This window comes from Nothobranchius furzeri, chromosome 11, assembly GCF_043380555.1.
Source record: "Nothobranchius furzeri strain GRZ-AD chromosome 11, NfurGRZ-RIMD1, whole genome shotgun sequence".
Lineage (NCBI taxonomy): Eukaryota > Metazoa > Chordata > Actinopteri > Cyprinodontiformes > Nothobranchiidae > Nothobranchius > Nothobranchius furzeri.
This window is the reverse complement of record NC_091751.1, coordinates 71,902,457-71,924,364: the sequence shown is the minus strand read 5'-3', so window position 1 is coordinate 71,924,364 and position 21,908 is coordinate 71,902,457. Positions and strand designations below refer to the sequence as shown.

Below are 21,908 nucleotides of genomic sequence, written 5' to 3'. Positions count from 1 at the left end.
GGGACAGTGGGAGGGTTAAAAAGCGTTAAAAAATGTTTCACTATCTCACAATTTAAGAAACTTTTCAAACAGAAAATATGACTATCTTATGATTTATGAATGAATTATGGAAATTAGTGATTTGTTTAGCATGCTATATTGTACAAATATGACGTATGAGGCCATTTTATGTTATGTAATGTGTTTTGTATTGAGTACTGGGGGGTAGCTATATAAGATTTTCTTCTATCCCCCGTTTTCACATAGAGATGGTTAGGACTGTTGTTGTACAATGAGTGAATGAACTGATGTGATTATGTGAAATAAATTTGTGAAATTAAATGAAAATGAGTTATCAGTTACATTCACATAATTATGTCAAATAACACATTTGCATTAAAGTTGCAGTGTGTAGTTTCCAGCCACCAGAGGGCAGTAGATACACACATTTCAGGGTAGTTTTACACCACATCTTCCTGACTGTTGCTAGTTAAACAAACATTACAGTAAATATTACCCGTGGGGCAGAAAGAATGCGGCCTTGGCGTGACTCCTCAGACTCTGATGCTCCTTCAGGTAATTCCATAAGAGAATGCAATGCCAATTGTTGTTGTCAGACGCTGTACTTTCCAGATCTGCTTGGGGGCTTGCGCCTGCTGATGACATCATCATACTACAGCAATACCGCTCAGGCAAAATATGTTGCATCTTTTTCAAGTCTGTTCTTTTATGTATGTTTGAGAAAAAGGTTAGCAGTTTTGTTATTAAACTGGTGTTCCTTACTGCCTAAATGTTTTTGAACGAGGTAACGTTACTTCCAAAAGCTGTACGTTCAGCCAGTGATCTGGTGTGATGTCATCGCCAGGCGCAGGACCCCAAACTGGCCAGTAGGAAGCATGGCGCCCCCTAAAGAGGCTAGACCCGCACCTGATGTACTTAAAACCTGATTTTTGTTGTAATATGGTACGAAGCCGCCATCATTTTTCAACAACTGGACATCATTTTATTCATTTTCACCAACGTTTTGATGGATGTTTCCAGAGACTAAAGGTAAAAACCACTAATTGTCTCTTTAAGTGAAATAAGCTTTCTAAGCGTGACAGAAAGGGGAGTGCCTGAGGGTTGTAGTAAACACCTAGACACATTTCTCACATCTGGTTGGTCAAAGTTCATAAATAACCGTTTCATTAAAAGTGAACTCGCTTCCTATTTTAGCTAGTTCTGCCAGAGCTCAGCAAAAGATCAGAGCTCATGCTGAATAACCATCCAGTAGTTAATTTAACCCAGCAAGATGGGTTCCTCCATTTTAACCCGACAGATGAGTTAAATATTCCACCCAAATTCTGGGTCAAAAAAGCCACAAATCTGGGTAAATTCAACCACACATATGTGTTATTTACACTACCTAAATGCTGGGTCACATTAATTAAACTATGGGTTGTTTCAACAACATAAAGTTCAGTAATAATCCAAATGTTTGGTCAATATGCCAAATTATTTCTAACACATTACATACGGTGCATTTTAGAAGACAGAAAATTGCACCTATCCATACTCAACTATCAAAACACACATGCTAGACTTGGTCACGTAAAGCATATACAATACAATAAAACTTCAACAATACTGAAATCTTTACAAGGCACTGCCTTGAAATGTATTCATATAAATGTAAACAACATAAAAGTTCCAATCACTTCACATGAAGAACTGCAACAATGTACACTGAAATACATGTAACTCAGTGCTAAAAAAACAACATTTAAATGGTCAAGAGTACATTTTAAAAATACCTATTTCCTTCTTTTGCTAGCACGTATTCTACTCTGCAGAAACTTTACTAGTTTCGACTCCCCTCCTGGGATTTCATAGACGGTGGTTTGCAGGAATTTCCAGACGTGTTCATGTCACAGAGTGGAAATGTTGTTCTGTTGTCATGTTTTATATTGCATGTTTTTGTTTACTTGATGTGGTGTTTTTAGGTTGATTTTTAACTGTTCGGGTGTTTTGAAAGATTGCTGCAGCGTTGCAGCCCATTCTGTGTTAATCCTCCCTAATTGCCCACACCTGAGAGCGGGGTGTGGACTGGCAGAGAATGAACAGTGGCAGGACAGAGGGTTAAGGAGGAGTGAGGCGAGCGGATGTGGAGACGGGAGGACGGTGAGGGGAAAGGAAAAAGACTCGCCGGAGCCAGACGGACGCCGCAAGCCCCGCAAGCAGGGGAGGAGATCCACCAGGCACGGACAACAGCATCAGCGGCAGGAGAAGCAGCAGCCCTCCACACCTGTGTGGCGCGCACACGACCGTAGCAGCGGCGGAGAAAGAGGGACCCGCAGCCGGAGGGCCAGGCACGGAGCGCAACACGGTAGGCGGGCAGAGTTACTCTGCCCCTGCGAGTAAGTATTTGTATTTGAGCAGTGCCTGGCAGTGGTTGGAGTTGCTGTGGGGCCTTTGACTGCCGGAGGTTTTTGTGTGCCACAGGGACCGAGGAGGAGGATTGAATCCACCGGCCGTCCAGCCTGTGGATCCCCGCGGACGACGTGCACCGCAGGAGGGCGGGGTCGTAGAGGGTTTCCCCTGGCGAGCTCATGCAGGGGCGTATTGGACTGCTTTGTCCTCTGGAGGCCCAGCAGACTTTATTGTGGAGAGCATCTTGGGCATCATCATAGCTTTTAGAATAAATTCCCTTTTTAAATTTGCTTTTGTGGTTGCGCTGCTTGCCTTGGTTTTAGAATCTGTTAATTTTAGTGGCACAATCCATCCATTCCACCTGATACGTGTCACATTCACACTGCCTCGGGTATTCAATGTCTAAATTAAAGAATGCCTTGAAGCAGGCATTGACGGCCTGAAGCAGTGTGTCATGTTCCAGAGCCTGACCAGCAATGATGACAAAGGCCTGAGACACATGCTGTGTATCATTTCCCAATGTCAGCACATAGGGGAATGGTCTTGTGGCCTTGGCCTCGTGGAGGTATTCCACCATGTTGGTTCCAAGCTAAAAAACAGAGAAAGAAAGCATAACAACGAACAGGTGAGAAGGTGTGAGCGAGTAAGGAACAAATGACTACCAACGTCAACCGGGCGACAGTGGCACAGGAGTTAAGTGCTTGCCCCGTAATCGAAAGGTTGCATGTTCAAGCCCCGCTCAGTTTGTCGCTGTCATTGTGTCCTTGGGCAAGACACTTAAACCCCCCCCCTTGCCTTTGTCAGTACGCACCAGGGCAGCTATGGCTACCCAGTGTGTGAATGTGCGTGTGAATGGGTGAATGACTGTGTTGTAAAGTGCCTTGGGGGGTTCAGGGCTCTATAAGATGCTATATCAAATAAAGGTTGTTTATCATTTAACTAGTACAGCAGAATAAAAAAAGACATTATGACAAGCATTTTCCTGGTCCTCACAAGAAATATTTAAAGAGCAAAATGCAGGTTAAAGACTCCCAGGAACCAATGTTTAGAGAAATACAATAGAAACTCGTTCAAAAATTTTTTTACACATATATAATTTAGGCTTTTAGAGTCATTTTTGAGATTTTTTTTTTTTGCCGAACCAAGTGACGTTTGCTGAGGGAGTCCTGTAAGTTTAATCTAGCGATGCACCGATATGAAAAATTTTGGGCTGATGCCAATATCCGATATTAAGATCACGGTTATGGCCGATAACTGATATTTGCCGATACCGATATACTGACATTAATGCTTCTAAAATCAGATTTTGTATAGAATGAAAAATTTTAAAGCTGAATTTACGTTATGTACACACCACACACACATTTACAGTTCTGAGATGATTTCATTCACTGTTCACATGACTAAACAATCACACATCACCCCCCTCACCCTCTGAAACAGGCAAACAAATGGAGACAAGATGGAAAAAATATTGGTTATTAATATCAGCCCGGTTTTATTTATCGAACCGATATCGATATGTAAAAAAAAAGACTAACATCGGCCGATACCGATATTCATCCCGTTTAATCCGGAGAAAACTCTGGATTCTAATGCGGTTCTGACACAGAGGAAACTTTAAAGGTTTATAATTCTACTTCTAACGGACCAAAACCATACAGCAAGGTCTGAATAGATTAAAACACAAAAGTGTTAACTTCTGAGTCAGTATGGTGTGGCAACGAGGCGATCATTCAGTGGCACTGCAGCCTTGTTTTAAACGACTAAGATGGTTTTAAAGTGACCAACACAAGCTTGTAGATGACTTGACAATATTTGGAGGTATAGAATAACAAATCTGGATATGTGTGTGTGTGTGTGCGCGCGCCTGCACACACACATTCATGAGCCAAAGAATAACAGGTACATGTTAAAGAAAAGATAAAAGTTTGCCTGTAGATGTACTGGAAGACTTACAGGTTTATGGTGGATGAAGGCCAAGTTACATTCTTCAATGGTGTGGCGAACCATTTTTGCACTGTGGCTACGGCCGAGTTCGTAAGCAGATGGAGGGAGCAAGGATGGCAACTGCCTCAGGCTGAGTTCACCAATGGCATCTGTTGAAGACAATATAGGTGAGAATACAATGTGGAATGGCATACATGTGATTTGTCATTTGGTATCCAAATAACATGAAACCTATGGCAACAGTTGCATGCAGCCAATTCCCACCCTGTGGATGGTTATAGTGACATGTCTGTCACGAACAAAATGGCTCTCAGAGCCAGCTCGTTGATGTGACCGATGGGAGCCGACTCCCTCCTGCAGGAGCCGGAGAGAATGACACAGACTGTACCTGCAGGCTCTTGAGCCGCTAAAAGACTGTAAAATGTGCGCATGTGGTACGCGCGCACCACACGCAGCATACCTCTGATTGCTGTGAGACAAGGAGGAAGGGGGTGGTGAGGTTGCAGCGCACCTCCGACCACTCTGAAAGCAGGGAGAGGGATGGCACAAATTGCCAGGGACAACTACTACACTGAACAAAAATAAATAAATGCAACACTTTTGTTTATGCTCCCATTTGTCATGAGCTGAACTCAAGCATCTGAAACCTTATCTACATACACAAAATACCCATGAATCTCAAATATTGTTCTGAAATCTGTCCACGCAGGGTCCGAAATTAACACTCGCCACTCGCCAAATGCGACGCTCGCCACTCGCCAAATGCGAGTAAATTGCTCCACCTGGCGAGTAAATATTTGCACCAAATTAGTTGTTTATCAGTCATCTTCCACGGATTTCTGATACTCCTCCCGCCTGCATGCAACGTACACAAACGTACGCGAAACGTGAACGCCGCATCCAACGTCATTTCCACCTATGCCATTCAATCAGTTTATCAAGTTAGCCGTTAGCTTCGTGTTAAAACTAGCGGTGAAATGTGGCGGTTTTTAACTGGAGTCAGCCAGCCTTCCAAAAGAAAACTCATCGAACTGGAAGAAAAACCACCAGGACCAGTGGCAACCAGAAGATTTTGTGAAAAGTGGCGAACTGGAGACGGCGGAGTCGTGAGACAATGGCTACATTATGATGGCCACGTAGCGTTGCTGCCTTTCACAGACAACTGTCCCTCGGCATTCTTCACATATCCAAAAAATGCCCGTACTTCCCACTTTGTCTTCTTTGAGGGATAATAAATGTCCCAAGTGCTGCCGTCTCCTCCGGCCATTATTTCAGCTTTAGCTTAAAGAAAGTTTTGGTCGTAAACAACAAAGTGCGCATGTGCCGCCGGCAACTTCAGCAAATGATACGGTGGCTGGTAAGGGTCACCGCGCCTACACCGCAGCCACGGTAATCCACCGAGATGATATATATATTTTTAAACAAGACGGTTATTATTATTGTCAACTTTTTTTTTTTACCGGGGTTTACCGCTACACTGGTTACCGTGACAACCCTAGCCCTGACACACTTTCAGATATTCTCATGGGGCAGCTGTGTTCTCCAGAGATCAAGGACTAGGACCCAAATGAGGCTGTAACGCTTTGGCACAAAGACGGTGTCAGAAGCAGGAGGCCAGACTTCATGGACAGAGAAAACAAGGAGTCTGACTAGATTTCAATGAAAGAGTTCATAAAAACATCTCTAAAAATTAATAAATAAATAGTAAAAATGACAAAAGAGTTGTTTTCCTTATTAATTGATGTTTTAATTATTTTGTCACTCTGTTTGGAATCAACATAATATAGAATTACATGCTTTAGGTAGATCTAAATCATTTAGGATTTTGGCCGGTAAAAAATATGCTTGGCCGGTAGATTTTCATCATCTACCAGCCAACTTGGCCGGTGAGTAAAAAATTTAATTTCGGACCCTGTGTCCACGTGTGTGTTAGTGAGCACTTTTCCTTTAACAAGATAATCCATCCCACCTCACAGGTGTGGCATATCAAGGGGCTAATTAGACATCACGAATAATCTGCAGGTGTGCCTTAGACTGGGATTGGGATTATTTTATTAAAGGAAAAGTGCCACTAACACACAGGTGGACAGATTTCAGAACAGTATTTGAGAGTCATGGGCATTTTGTGTATGTAGATAAAGTTTCAGGTGTTTGAGTTCAACTCATGAAAAATGGGAGCAAAAACAGAAGTGTTGCGTTTATATTTGTGTTCAGTGTACATTAAAATGATAGGACCAGTAAGCATTGGTGGAGACATATCTGTAAGAGACGAGCACTGCACAGTTTCCCCTACAATGGCTCAGATGTGGTGCTGCGCCACATGCGCTATTACAGAAAGTCCATCACAGCCCAGGTGAGTAATGTGCCCATCAGGTAGACTAGGGGTCTTGTTGCAGGCTTTCGACACCAGTTGGACTAAAATAGCCTAGTGAGGGAGACCAGCCTCATTGGGGAAACCTTACATTGACACAAACCATGTTGACAATTGCAAAGATGGCAAGCAAGAATATATTACCTTGTGTTAACCCATCCAGGGACGAGATCAGCTTGACAGGTACAGGATTTTCTCCACATAAATGGGTAGCCAAGTTTCAAACAACTTTGATGAAGCGTCCCCATGCAGGATAAGAATGTCCTGTGCAATCTACAAAATAGGAAACCTTTTTTAAACAAATTCAATGTGGCATACTAATAAAAAACAATCATCGTCATCACGTTAATTATTATTTCTCTACACGTACCATGCCTTTGCTCATTAGGTGAGGGAATTCTTGGAGGATCTGGTAGATGGTCCAATTGTTGTCCCTAATGCACTTGGGCCTGTAGACTGCAGTGTCTTGCATGTAGTCCTGTACCTGACCGAGGGGCTGGCAATTGTTTCTTAACCATTCTTTAAGCTGTGATGCGCGTTCGTCAGATATGGTTCACTCTGTTAAAAAACACAAGAATTTGATTCTGACATGCAAACATACATGATGAAAAATGTGAGTTTTAGAAAAAATTTGAACACATGTAGATTCCAGTTTTTGGGTGAACTTTTTAAAGGGGTCATCACCGGAAATGTTTACCTTTCTATGTTAAAACATGTATATAATGGTTTGCTAATGATTGTACACTGGCCTAGAAGCCAATATTTAAAAGAGCAATGTTTGTTTATCCTTGTCTTCTTTAACTCGCCAACATGCACCTCATGTGCACGCTCTCTCAAAACCGTGATCTTGATTTTTGTTATGTCAAAGCGGCAGAGTATTACCATACATGAACACACTGCTGTAGCTCGCACTGCCCCTGTCTCACGGAGTAATGGCATCGAGCACCAACGCTACTGAATTAAGAAAACAAAGAAAGATGTTTATCCCTTCTACTGTCCTGATGGGTGTGACCCCGCAAGGAAAGTTGACCATTGAGCAGGGTTGATGGTTTATCCCTTGAGGTCCATGTGGCAGGGGTGAGGAGTGAGCACCACCTCACCCCTGCCACATGGACCTCAAGGGATAAATCATCAATTCTGCTCAACGGTCAACTTTCCTCGCGGGGTCACACCCATAAAGACAGTGGGAGGGTTAAGGTTTTAAAACAACTTAAAAGATGGACTTTAACGAAGGCTCCTTGGACCTTCTACAGTGGCTCTGAGTAACTTTAGCAAAAATTCTTTAAAACAATTAACCGATTTTATTAAATATTGATAGGCACCAAAAAATAGGGTTTAAACAGCATTTAAAAAATATTTGTGCTGACTATCCACAACAGAATGATAGTAAAAGTACAGTAACATTTTTAGATCTATTTGTTTTTTTCACTATTATCAACATCTCATTGAAAACATTTCCATACTATTTTCCAAGTAATTTTTTTTTCTTAATTTCAAATCCCTTATATAACATATGTAGGGGAGACGTGCCTAAAATAATTTAGGTTGAATGTATCTGAAACAACAACCGCAGCATCTAGTCTGAGTCAGAATCTTCTTTGGGTTTAGGATGAACCTGTCTAATTACTGGGAAACTTGTTTTTGACCCAACACTTGAACTCAACTCACCCCCCAAAAAAGAACACAAGCCTCGGGAAGCATCAGTTTAGGCTGAAAGTGAAGATAAAACCCTGCAAAAGTTCTTCACAGAATACTGTAGTATTTGGAGAGGATTTTATTTGACTTACGAACTTGAAGCTCCAACCGCTGTGAGATGTTGAAGCAGCAGTAGGAGCAGCGATACCGGCTACCGCAGTGTTTTAGCCGAGCTGTCTCCGTGACTTGTCAAATGACGACTCGTGACCCAATAACAAAGATGGTTTGTGAACAGGATGCACACTCCTCCTTTTTCTGAAACTGATTCTTATAGAGAGCGACTGAAACCCGACTACTCACCTTCCTTCCCTTAACAACTCTTTGATTCACGTGAACGTTATATTTGGCTTCATGAACAGCAATTTTCGCTGAAAAGAGTCAAATTCGCAAGTGTGAGATGAATGTACTTTAAATCCACGTCAATACTAACCAAATTTAAGACTTTAATAAATCAATTTATGACATTTTAAATACTTTAAGCATCTTAATGTTCCTTTCTTCTCCTTTACCCAGCCTGGAGCTGTAGCTGCCGAGCGATCTCCCGCTCCTCCCCCATGACTGTTTCATTAGCCAGACTACTCATTAGTTCAAATGTAAAGTACAGAAGTTCCACTGGAATTGTTTTAATGTAAAAAATTAATTAGAATAGCAGTTTACGAACGACACAGATAAGCTACTGACACTAGAAAAGGCTCAAGACAACAGCTAAATGGCTAGCTAGCTACATTGTTACCCAAACCAACCAACGAGCCTCAACAACATTCAGATACCAACAGGTAACGCGGCACAGACGTGACGGGAATCAGATAGTAAACACAAACAATACAAACCTCTTATTGTTGATTTACCTCGCAACGAGGATGTTTTTCCCTGCTCAGATCGAAGACAAAAAGAATCCTGGCGTTGTGGAGGATGACTGTAGATGTAATGATGTTCAAACCGGTTCAAACAAGTACAACAACCCAGGTGCTGGGTCAAGTTGCACAAAAACAACCCAAATCTCATTCAAATAACCCAAAATGGGTTACACATTTCACAACCCAGCAGCTGAGTAGATTAAATAACCCAACTGTTTTTAGTGTGTAGGATCATCTATTTTCCTTTTGGCAAAAATCATAAACTTTGTTTTATTCCAATGTATATATAATATGTTGTCTGTGAACCACTTCTTAAGTTTTGTCATCTCACCTGACATATTTTCTACGATGGTTTTTAAATCATTCGTGCCATCTGCGTATAACACAAACTAATAATGTAGACACATGACAAGTGACATTAATATACAACATAAATAATTTAGGTCCCAGCACTGAACCCTGGGGAGCTCCAAGTGTAATCATTTGAAAATCAAAATTCTCGTCATCTAACTGCGCATATTGTTTCCTTTTAGTCAAATGCTACCTAGCCAGTCATGGGCATTCCCTCTTATCCCATAATCCTGTAACTTTGACAACAGTAAATTATGATACTTTTCTTAAATCAATAAACAAACCCATTGTGTAATGTTTCCTTTCTATTGCTGATGTCATTTCTTCATTCAGTTCTAATAGTGCCAAAGAAGTGGATTTATGTGGCCCAAGTCCATGTTGACTCTCAACTATTTCTTTCCTCAATACAGGTATTTAATTTTGAAAAAAACATTTTTCAAGCACCTTGGAAAACTGAGGGAGTATTGAAATCGGCCTGTAGTTATCGAAAATGTGCTTATCGCCATTTTTAAATATTAAATCTTAATTACTTTAGCTGCTTTCATCTTATCTGGAAATATACCATTCTGAGTGGATTAATAACATAAGTAAATGGTTTAACAATATAATCAGTTGTTTTCTTTACATCGTCATGTCAACTCCCTCACAGTCAATGGATGTTTTACTTTTAAATTTCCTTACAATGGCCAAAATGTCATTTCCACTCGTATCTCCTACAAACGTAGACTGCAGAATTTTACTCCCTCCTTTTATTCTTCCAGCTCCATCAATTATTGCTCTAGCTGAATCGACAAGGCTTGATCCTATATTTCCAAAAAAAGAGTTAACCCTCTGGAGGCAGGCGTTGCAAATCAATCTACCTACCTGGTTACTCCACACACGTATTTCATGAGCATTTTTTAGCTCAGAAGTACCCCTGAAGGACTTAGTTGTTCATCCTTTTATCAAAACTTATTTTGAGCCTGAAAGTGTTAAATTCATTTGTCACTTCCCCTTTGTCCCTCAAGTTCTTATCACCCTTAATAGTCTGGACAGTGGGCAAACTGATATCTAGGTCTTAAAATTCTTTTCAGAATTCTCCATGTTTTTTATATCATATATACCATCCCTGGGTTCCCACGCGTTCTGGAAAACCTGGAAAATGGTAGACCAATTTTCCAGTCATGGAAAACACATGGAAAATGCAAAAAATAGGAAAATGGGCTGGAAGTGTTGGAGTTGTCCTGGAAAATTATTTTCCCTCCTTGTGAATAAATACAAACGGGTAAACATTTTATGCATGAATTTCTGTTTTCAGCTGCGTTCAGTGGGTATCGGGCTGTAGCGCCTGTCTGCTTTCATTTCAGCATTCACAGCGTCCCACACGATGCTACCAACCAATCAAGTTGCTTAGAACAGTTCTGCTTCCAGTGTGTCCATCTGTCTTTGTTACTAGATTTACACATTTTTCATACTCAAGTAAAGATTTATTTCTCCAATGAAGGGCCAAAGCTAGCGACGTTCAGTTTCAGAGTGCAGCAGTATGTGGAGAGAGGTTTTTCTTCCTCTCTGTTAATTGACAGAGGAACAAATGGAAAGCTGTAGTGTGTTGTCACCATGGTGACCAGAGAGGGAGAGTCCCACATTCTTATGACTTTTCTTACGTCCCCTAGATTGAAGTCGTGTCCCACATTATTGACAGTCTCCCGTTTTGAGTTTGTCTTGTGGAGAAAGCTGGTTGTTGCTGTCAACCAAACTAGGAGGCGGGACTTTTACGCAGGTTTGGAAATGTATATCCATTTCAGCAATATAACTGACAAACAAAAAACAGTTAAAGATTTAAATCAAAATAATCCAGTCCAAAACACACAACTCATCAATTTATTCCATTATGTAAACCGTGCGTCTTGGTATGAGCAAATGCAGTTCATTTGAAAGTTTGGTCATATTTTCTAATGTTTGACTGATACAGCTTGACTGTGAGAGCTTGGACTTTTACACTGATATCATTATGTAAAATAGCAGTGGATGAACTAAAGTAGAGAATCACTTCTGTTTTTGTTTTGCTGCATCGCAAACAAAGGAAAGCAGGTGGCATAGGGAGCCTAACACCCATCTACTTCTGGACCACGGGCCGCCGGAAGAAGGAAAAAATGTCAATTGGGCTAAAAACGCTATCTTCTAACTCTGCTTGTTATGTGCCATAGATTTCACTTATGATGTCCATGAATTATAAAGACGCATTTTGATACCAAGAAGGCACTCATTTTCAAATGGGGGGAACGCTATTTTAGGTTTTGTGTAAAAATAAGTCCAGGACTACAAATGCGCTTCACAAAAGTGACGTCATCGAACCAAAAAATGGAGAAAAACCAAGGGAAAATGGCTGTAAGTTCAGCAAACTTCAAGTCCTTCCCTCAGGAGGAAAGAACCACAATAAATCTGGCCATGTGGTAAGTAACAGCTACGCTGGGGGGAGGAGCTCTGTGGTGACGTCACATATGCGATGTGCTGAAGTCTAAGTTGTTGTCGTTGTCATCTTCCTCCGCTTATCCGGGTCCGGGTCGCGGGGGCAGCATCCCAACTAGGGAGCTCCAGACCGTCCTCTCCCAGGCCACCTCCACCAGCTCCTCTGGCAGGACCCCAAGGCGTTCCCGGACCAGATTGGAGATGTAACCTCTCCAACGTGTCCTGGGTCGACCCGGGGGCCTTCTGCCGGCAGGACATGCCCGAAACACCTCCCCAGGGAGGCGTCCAGGAGGCATCCTGACCAGATGCCCAAACCACCTCAACTGACTCCTTTCGATGTGGAGGAGCAGCAGTTCTACTCCGAGTCCCTCCCGAATGTCCGAGCTCCTCACCCTATCTCTAAGGCTGAGCCCAGCCACCCTACGGAGGAAACTCATTTCGCCGCTTGTATCCGCGATCTCGTTCTTTCGGTCATTACCCAAAGCTCATGACCATAGGTGAGGATTGGGACGTAGATCGACCGGTAAATCGAGAGCCTGGCTTTCTGGCTCAGCTCCCTCTTCACCACGACAGATCGGCTCAGCGTCCGCATCACTGCAGACGCCAAACCAATCCGCCTGTCGATCTCCCGATCCCTCCTACCCTCACTCGTGAACAAGACCCCGAGATACTTAAACTCCTCCACTTGAGGTAGGACCTCTCCCCCGACCCGGAGTTGGCAAGCCACCCTTTTCTGGTCAAGAACCATGGTCTCAGACTTGGAGGTGCTGATCCTCATCCCAGCCGCTTCACACTCGGCCGCGAACCGTGCGAGCGAACAAAAACACACACACACACACACACACACACACACACACACACACACACACACACACACACCAAGTAGTGTTTCTATGGTTATATTGTGATTTCTTAGTAAATATTCTATTTGGCGAGAGATAAACTTTACTGTATTTATCCTAGTGGATCTATAATTAAACTGTTATATAGCAGTACAGGTACAGTATAACATCTGTTTCAGAATACATCCTGAAATGAAAATATCACCCAGCCCTAGTTGTAATAACTTGACCTGTACAGCAGCAGCTGAAAAAGTCCTGGAAAATCATGTCAGAAAAAGAGTGGGAACCCTGTATCCTTCAATTTTAGATTGTAATAATCGTTCTTTGCTCATCTTACTAATGTTGTTAATTTGTTTTTATAAGTCTTATACTTCATTTCAGTATACTTGGTTCTCAATCTTACAAAGTTTCTGTATAATTTTTGTTTTTCCTTTCAGGATTTCAGTAGTCCCTTGGTCAACCACAGTTCCATTTTCACATCCTTGTCTTTCTTGGATACCAGTCTAGGACAGTTCTTTTCATATAAGGACTTTATATATATATATATATATATATATATATATATATATATATATATATATATATATATATATATATATGTCTATTTTTTGCTCGTTTGAAATATATTTTTAACCATTTTCTAAATTCTTTTTTATATTTTTACATTTTTTGTTTTTGTGAAGCGCCTCGTGGTTTTTATCTTGAGAGGCGCTATAGAAAAGATATTTTCTTCTTCACTCCCCTCTGCTGCTGATGACCTCTTGGTTGTGCCGAGGTCTAAGCACAAATGCCGTGGCGACAGAGCCTTTGATATTGCGGCTCCCAAGCTGTGGAACCACCTGCCACGTGAAATTAGGCAACATCCTTGGGGTCTTTTAGAACCAAACTAAAACAGCATTACAGATGTCTGGAGTCGCCTAGGAGTATGTTTTACTGTCTTTTTTAGACTTCTAACTGCTTAGATTCTTAAACTGCTGCCAGTTCTCTTAACTGAATTTAAAATGAGTTGTTTATGATAATTTTTTATTTGACATGTTGATCTTATCATTTAATTGTTTGTATTTTATCGTGTTCAGCGCTTTGGGCTGCCTTGACTGGTGGTGGGAAGACGTTATATAACTCATTAAATGAAATGTCTGTCCGGCCGTTTGAGAGAAGTTCAGAAACTCCCTGAAACGCTCTCTGTGAGGAGTTTGCAGACCACTTCAGAGGGAAGGTAGACACCATCGAACACAATATTTTATCCTCTCAAAGTAACGTGGCTTTAGACAAACCTGAGTGTGTGTCTTTACCTGAGGAAATACTGGACAGTGTTGTCCTGGTAGAAGCTGAAACTCTTGATAACGTTTTCTCCTCAGTGAGGTCCGCCAAAACTCCCTTTCAACAGGAAGAAACCTCCAGAGGAGCCTGGCTCAGTATAAGCAGCCATCCACCACGACTCACTGGGGATGTTGAAGACCTGTTCCTCTAGAGTCCATGTGGTGTGCCCCAGGGTTCAGTTTTAGGCCCAGTGCTTTTTAACCTTTATAGGCTCCCTCTTGGTGGTGTCATCTGGAGACATGAAGAGAACTTTCAAAGTTATGCTGATGATAAACAGTTGTGTATCTCAGTGTCTCCCGATGACACACAGCCAATGGTCCCACTTTTAACTGCATTTTAGACATCAAATCCTGGATGGCACAAAACGTTCTCCAGCTCAACCAGGACAAAACTGAATTTTAGTTATCGGTCTTGAGGCTCAGAGAGAGAAACTTTGACCAAAATTACAATCTCTGTCTTTTAAAGTTTCTCAACAAGTGAAGAACCTGGGTGTGTTTTTTGACTCTGAGCTTATACCTGACATTAGAAACATCACTGAAGTAGGTTTTTATCATCTAAAGAACATGGCCAGAGTCTGCCCCATCCGCTCTCAGGCCAATATGGAGATGCTGATGCGTGCTTTTATCACCAGTAGAATAGACTACTCTATTGCCCTGCTTTCAGGTCTTCCCAAAAAGAGCATCTCAGGTTTACAACTTTAGCCAAATTCTGCAGGACGTGTCCTGACGAAGACCAGGAGGTGGGAGCACAGAACACCAGCCTTGTAATCATTGCACTGGCTTCCCAGTCAATCAATCAAGTCAAATTCACGATTTATCGATTAGGAACTTTAATCGCAGATAAACTGTCAGCATTGTCCATAAAAACAGCATCAAAAAATGCATACACACACAATCAATTCAAAAGAATACGCACACCTACATACACTTAATTAAAAGTAATCTAAAATGGAATAATAAAATAGTAAAAGATTTCCAGTTCAATCTGGATTTACCGTAATGGGGTCACAGTCAGTTTTGCTGGGGCGTGTCATTTAACAGGTGGATTGAAGAGGGAATAAAGCTAGAGGAAGCCCTTTTTATCCTTTACTGGGAGGGCCCTGAATGGCCGACCTGATGGTAACCGGGTGTAATAGGAGTGGAGAGCATGTGACTGGCCTATTACTGCATTATTCAGGATCGATTTTAAGGTTCTTTTAATGGTTTTTAAGTGTCGTAATGGTCTTGGGCCCTTATATTTCTCAGACCTACTTTTACCTTCCGAACCCTCGCAGCCTCTCTGCTCCTCTGGCAGCCACCTCCTGGTTATCCCTAAAGTCAGGAAACATACTCACGGCACTGCGCCCTTCCAGTATTACGGCCCTCACCTCTGGAACAGGCAGCTGGAGGACCTCAGGGTCTTGTTTTAAGAGCAGGCTCAAGACCCATCTTTTTTTAGCATAGCTTTTAACCGATTATTATTTATTGTAGTAATTACTTTGCATGTTTTTATTGAAGACATTTTACCACAACTTTATTCTATATTATTTTAATATTTATTTATTTACTCACATTTACTATTATATTAGTTCCTGTTATTTTATATTTTGTCTTATATTAATCTTTCTTCCAGTGTTTCCTCCGTGGGGGCCCTCTGCCTCAGGGGCGGTGGTCAATGGTTGATGCCTGGGTACTCTGCGAGTAGTGCTTGGGTGGAGTTGGGGCATAAACCCTCTCTCCCCTTTGTGCCCGGTGTTGGTGCCTCGGCTGCTGCGGTTAGTCTGCTGCTGCCGGGTCAGATGGCTCCTGTGATGGCGTTTCCTTGCCCTACCATATCTGGACCATCTAAAGTCAGCCCAATATAATTTTTACTGATGCTCTTTAATGGAAGTGTGTATGGGAGTTGGGGGGGGGGGCGGTGTTGCACATGGGGGGTATGGTACAACTGTGCCAATAATTTTAATCGGTGTGGGTGGGACAGGAATAGGGGTTATAGGGTCATTTGAAACTGTAAAGCACTGAGTTGCACTTTTGTAGGAAAAGTGCTTGATGAAGTTTTGTTTGATTGATGGTGGGCGGGGTTCTGAAACAGCAGGATGACCGCTCGAACCTGCTATCAGTGAGCTGATCATCCCCAGATGGTGCTGCAGGTAGAGGCTGACTTTGTCTACGAGGTTTTCTCTTGCTGATGATGCGTCTGCCTGCCATCTATCGGCAGCTGGCTGTGAATGATCCTGTTACCAGTATGGGCGTGTCATCCCCGTCTGCTGTCGGAGAAACCTAATGAATGAAGTTCTCTGAGTGGTGATGCTGGACGTTGCTGCATTCTGCTCCATCTGCTTTGTGGGCCCATCAGGGTCCTCTCTTTGGTGGGTGGGATGATGCAAGAGTCGAACAAGATGGCGACAGCACATTTGAAACAGCTTTTACATCAATTATGGACTATTTGGACTTGGGCTTTATTAGAATCAGGAGCAGATAGATGTATTTAAGTCCTTTATTTAGAAAAAGGATGGATGTTTGCCCTCCTCAACAGCAGACAGCCTTGTTTACAGACATCTGTTGCGGTGAGTACATCATGTTGATCATTGTCCAGTAGCATGCAGACCTTTAGAAAGACAATAACAGAACCCGCCCCACGGCCGAGAGGCGTCAGTGGAGCATTGCCAGACTAAATAATATACTTTTTTAGTCTGGCTTGCCAGGCTAACACTTACTTTGGTCAGAGAACAAACTTTGGACCACTCAGCAGCGGTCAAGTCCTTCTCGCTTTAGCCCAGACCAGACACTTCTGACGCCGTCTCTAGTTCCACAGTGGCTTGACACAAGGACTGCGACAGCTGAAACCATGTCATGCACACGTCTGTGCGTGGTGGTTCCAGAATCTGACTCCAGCTGCAGTCCACTCTTCGTGAATCTCAACATTTCTGAATGGGTTTTGTTTCATAATCCTGTCCGGGGTGTGGCTAACCCTGCTGCTCGTTCACGTTTTCTACCACATCTCGTCCTTCCCTTCACCTCTCTGTTAGTGTGCTTGGACACAGAGCTCTGTGAACAGCCAGCAATGACCTTTTGGGTCCTGCCCTCCTTGGGCAAGGTGTCAGTGGTCGTCTTTTGGACAACTGCCAAGTCGGCAGTCTTCCCCATGAATGTGTCGCCTACAGAACTAGACTGAGAGACCATTTAAAGGCTTTTGAGGGTGTTTTGAGTTAATTAGCTGAGTGTGGCACCAGGGGGTCTTCAGTATCGAACCTTTCCTCAATATTTATATATTATGAGCTATTTTTATTAGCTGTCAGTTATAACGTGTGTAATGAATGAATCTCATGTACAAGTTTCACTTTTTGAATGGAACTCGTTAAATAAATCACCGCTGTAATGATATTGTCATTTGAGGACCAGCACCTGTATTTTCCCCGTTTACCACGATCAGCACGACATAAACACTTGTTACCGTAATAAAGTCAGACTTGAACACATGGTCAGAGAGTCGTTAAAACAGCTAAAAACCCGAATAGCAGGAGGTTTTTATTCAAATGAACGTACAAGTGGAGACCAATCTAAACATGTAGTCAGCTATAAAAATCTGGTTTCATGCAAACTGTATATGAAACTAAAAAAAGCAGTTATAAAAATAGATAAACACTGTAACATGACAAACACACAGTATGCATTTCCCAACGTGGCCCTGTGGTCCGTACGCGCCCCCCAACGAGAGCAGCGACTTACATCTAAAGGCTCTAAACGGCTGAAAGGCTTCGGGAGACAGAGGTTTGACCAGGCTGCTGCATCTGAACCTCTTCATAAAGCAGCTCTTCAGCACCTGTAGAGGTGAAACAGCTGAGCAACATTTACAAACTGCATAAAATATGAAATGTGGAGAGAAAGTTCACAATGAAATGAAAGGACCGACAGGAGTGTTGCTGTTCTGGTAACGATGCTGAATAAATAAGCTCCTCCCAACGGGAACGCGTTTCGATCCACAGATGTGGTTAAAGCAGCAGGAGGTGTGAGGGAGCCTCAGACAGGACGTCATCTATTCCTGCGCCTCTTTGCCCATCATTCTGTAGAGCTCAGTGGGACCGTCCACGTGGGTGACGGTGGTGGTCAGCTGGATGTTCTCGCCGCTCTTCACGCCTTCATCAACTGCACAGACACATCAGCTCATTTAGGACCATGCTGTGTCTACTAGGCGGCTGCTTCTGCTTGCTGTGCTGCTCTCAGCATATCAAGTAGCTTCAGATGATTTCCACAGAAACTTCCAGCTCCCTCAAACAGGAGAGGAATTTGGACAGAGCAGCCCTTCCCATGGGAACGATGCCCAACACTCCGCAAAGAGCTCTGTCAGGAGTGTAAACCCTCTGGCGAATAGATGGTTGCCATGGCTCCCAACCCTTTTCTCTCTCCCTGGAAGTGGGCCTGGGGTCCATTAGAGTCAGGATTGGTGGCCAAAGAAACCCTTCCTTTCCTGGGAATCTGGGTCTGACTTAGTCACCCTTAACAACGCTAACACCAAAAACACTCTGGCTGCATGGGCAGCTTTGACTGCCAACAAGAAAACAGCAAGCAGCAGCAGTGTAAGTTAGTAGAAAGGTGCAGCTACCTGTGATGCACTGGCCACTCGACTGTTCGTCCCCATAATGTTTGTGAGAAGGTGCGTAGAGGAACATGATGGCGAAGACATACAGATTCCACATGCCATAGATGCCCGTGAAGAAGGCACTGTTCACCTGCACCGTGTGTCCGCCCCAGTGCCAGTGACCCTGGTTAACCTGGGCACACACACACACACACACACACACACACACACACACGCACACGCACACGCACGCGCACGCGCGCGCGCGCACACACACACACACACACACACACACACACACACACACACACACACACACACACACACACACACACACACACACACACACACACACACACACACACACACACACACACACACACACACACGCACACACACGCACACACACACACAGTGCTTTAAAGTCCATTAAAGATTCAGTACGCCTCTAGAATTGCAGACTTTAATATCAAAAGTAAAAAAACACATGAGACTTGATTCTCTGATGAACACCTGACTCACTCACCTGGCTGATGATGAAGAAGATGACAGTCATGGCAGCACAGAACAGAGTGAGGAGCATGAGGAATTTGAACCTGAAGATGAGACCCTAAAAAAGGACATAAAACCCAAAGTGAAGTAAATATAAATCAAATGCAAGATGATTTTTAATTTGAGTTAAAATAAGAAAATAAAACATTTCTGTAGAAGCAGCTTTAATAAAAGGGTCTTCAGCTGTTTTTAAAAGTGTCCAGACTACCAACGCTGCGTGAGGATAAAGGAAGATCATTCCAGAGTCGGGGTGCAACAGTCTGGAAGGAGCGATCACCTCGACGTTTACATCTGGTCTTTGGAACTTCTAGAAGGTTCTGGTGGGTGGACCTGAGGGCTCGGGTTAGAGCGTAAGGCTTTAACAGGTCAGTAATATAGGGAGGAGCTTGACCATGTAGAGCCCTGAAAGTTCTAGTCAGGACTCTAAATGAACTCTAGAGTTAACGGGTAAGCTTCAGGTTAGCTTCATCCAGCTCTGACCTTCAGCTCTTGCTGGGTAGGTTCGCAGCCGAGTGTGAAGCGGCTGGGATGAGGATCAGCACCTCCAAGTCTGAGACCATGGTTCTCGACCGGAAAAGGGTGGCTTGCCACCTCCGGGTCGGGGGAGAGGTCCTACCTCAAGTGGAGGAGTTTAAGTATCTCGGGGTCTTGTTCACGAGTGAGGGTAGGAGGGATCGGGAGATCGACAGGCGGATTGGTTCGGCGTCTGCAGCGATGCGGACGCTGAGCTGATCTGTCGTGGGGAAGAGGGAGCTGAGCCAGAAAGCCAGGCTCTGGATTTACCGGTCGATCTACGTCCCAATCCTCACCTATGGTCATGAGCTTTGGGTAATGACCGAAAGAACGAGATCGCGGATACAAGCGGCCGAAATGAGTTTCCTCCGTAGGGTGGCCGGGCTCAGCCTTAGAGATAGGGTGAGGAGCTCGGACATTCGGGAGGGACTCGGAGTAGAACCGCTGCTCCTCCGGATCGAAAGGAGCCAGTTGAGGTGGTTTGGGCATCTGGTCAGGATGCCTCCTGGACGCCTCCCTGGGGAGGTGTTTCGGGCATGTCCTGCCGGCAGGAGGCCCCCGGGTCGACCCAGGACACGTTGGAGAGGTTACATCTCCAATCTGGTCCGGGAACGCCTTGGGGTCCTGCCGGAGGAGCTGGTGGAGGTGGCCGGGGAGAGGACGGTCTGGAGCTCCCTAGTTGGGATGCTGCCCCCGCGACCCGGACCCGGATACGCGGAGGAAGAGGACGACCACGACGAGGAGTTCAATAAAACAAGAATTACTTCCCGATTAATTCAGTTTCTAGCTGACTCCCGATTCGGCCAAATCAGGGAAGAAGCCTTTTTGAAACCATCTCCTCTGATCTCCAGTCAAAACCTCTCTGTGACGCTGCGAGTGATTTACAGACATAGATGTAGTCGAGTTTTAACCCCGGCACTTTCTACCATCAGAAACAATAATGTGCTATATTAAATAAACACAGGTTGAGCTCTACGATGAAGAGGAAAACAGCCGTTTGTGTTGGAGCCCGTTTCCCATTAGAACATACTGTAAAGATATGCCCCACCCCCACCGCCCCCCCCACCCCCATCTAAAGTTATAATTACTTCCATGTTTACAAACAGCTCTTTTCAGAGCTACATCACACCTCAGATACGTAACCGCAGACCCCGGGTTGCATCTCATGGCCGGTGAAGCTGAACTCAGAGGAAGCTACCAATCTCTGAGTTCTGTGGTTTTGACTTCCGGTGACCTCACCACTTGGACCACACCCATCTGGACCGCCGGGAGCAACTCATGAAAGGGTATCATTAGCCCACACACTGGCGTCGAAAGAGTTTAAACAACTCTAGTTTACAACCAAACAACAAATTATTTTACAACCTAGACTTCACAAACTGTCAGATACAAATAACGGTTTTGCTAAAACACCTAGCTTCCATTACAGCATTTCACACTTAACATTAGATCACGTCATATCATTACATGACATTTCATTATTCATATCTTGTCATGTATAATTATTAATGTCAGGAACCGAGTTCAGAAGACCCGTGAAGACGCCAACACAGTAAAAATATATAAAAAAAGTCTTTATTGAAAGCAGAGGTACCTGGAGGGCAAGGCTGAGGCAGGTTCAGAGGCAGGCTAAGGTCAAAGTGGCAGGCAGAGAGCAAGGCAGGGGTCAGGCAAAAAACAAGGTCCAGAGGCAAAGATCAGGCAGGGTGGATGGCTGGAGAACTACTGGCAAGGCTGTAATAATCTGGCATCTGTTGACTGGATGGCTGGTTCTTTTATAGCAGGGGAAGCAGGTGAATGGGATGAGGCTGATTACAGGAGCAGGTGGAATGAATGGAGCTGATTGAAGCTGACAGAGGTTGCTGGGGAAAGCAGGGCTTGGCTGGAGCTTGGTGAGAGGACAAGGTGAAATGAATGAAGGTATAATGAGGAAGTGGAGGAGGGTGAAGGACGGGAGTCATGACAGAACCCCCCCCTCAAGGGCGGATACCAGACGCCCACAGGAAACCAGAGCAGGGCGGGAGGAGGGGGGACCGGCGACGGGGAACCAGGAGCCGGGACTGT

The 21,908-nt window shown here is 43.8% G+C and overlaps 2 protein-coding genes across 6 annotated transcripts in view; both read right to left on the bottom strand.

Moving 5' to 3' along the window:
- gng12a (guanine nucleotide binding protein (G protein), gamma 12a) overlaps positions 1 to 9,436 on the bottom strand; it is a 67,188-nt gene extending 57,752 nt beyond the window's left edge. Inside the window, exons 1-6 of one of the 5 annotated variants that reach the window (XM_070541831.1) lie at positions 9,235 to 9,436; positions 8,705 to 8,772; positions 8,497 to 8,604; positions 7,080 to 7,267; positions 6,854 to 6,982; positions 4,348 to 4,487 (exon numbers count right to left, since the gene is read on the bottom strand). In XM_070541831.1, coding sequence (XP_070397932.1) covers positions 4,348 to 4,401 — 54 coding nt within the window. In that variant the 5' untranslated portion in view covers positions 4,402 to 4,487; positions 6,854 to 6,982; positions 7,080 to 7,267; ... (1 more) ...; positions 8,705 to 8,772; positions 9,235 to 9,436. The other 4 variants (XR_011515540.1, XM_070541830.1, XM_070541829.1 and 1 more) reach the window with 4 other exon arrangements.
- Positions 9,437 to 17,697: 8,261 nt separating this feature from the next.
- wls (Wnt ligand secretion mediator) overlaps positions 17,698 to 21,908 on the bottom strand; it is a 60,938-nt gene continuing 56,727 nt past the window's right edge. Inside the window, exons 10-12 of the mRNA XM_070541827.1 lie at positions 19,306 to 19,389; positions 18,804 to 18,972; positions 17,698 to 18,346 (exon numbers count right to left, since the gene is read on the bottom strand). Coding sequence (XP_070397928.1) covers positions 18,237 to 18,346; positions 18,804 to 18,972; positions 19,306 to 19,389 — 363 coding nt within the window. The 3' untranslated portion in view covers positions 17,698 to 18,236. The remainder of the gene's footprint in view (positions 18,347 to 18,803; positions 18,973 to 19,305; positions 19,390 to 21,908) is intronic.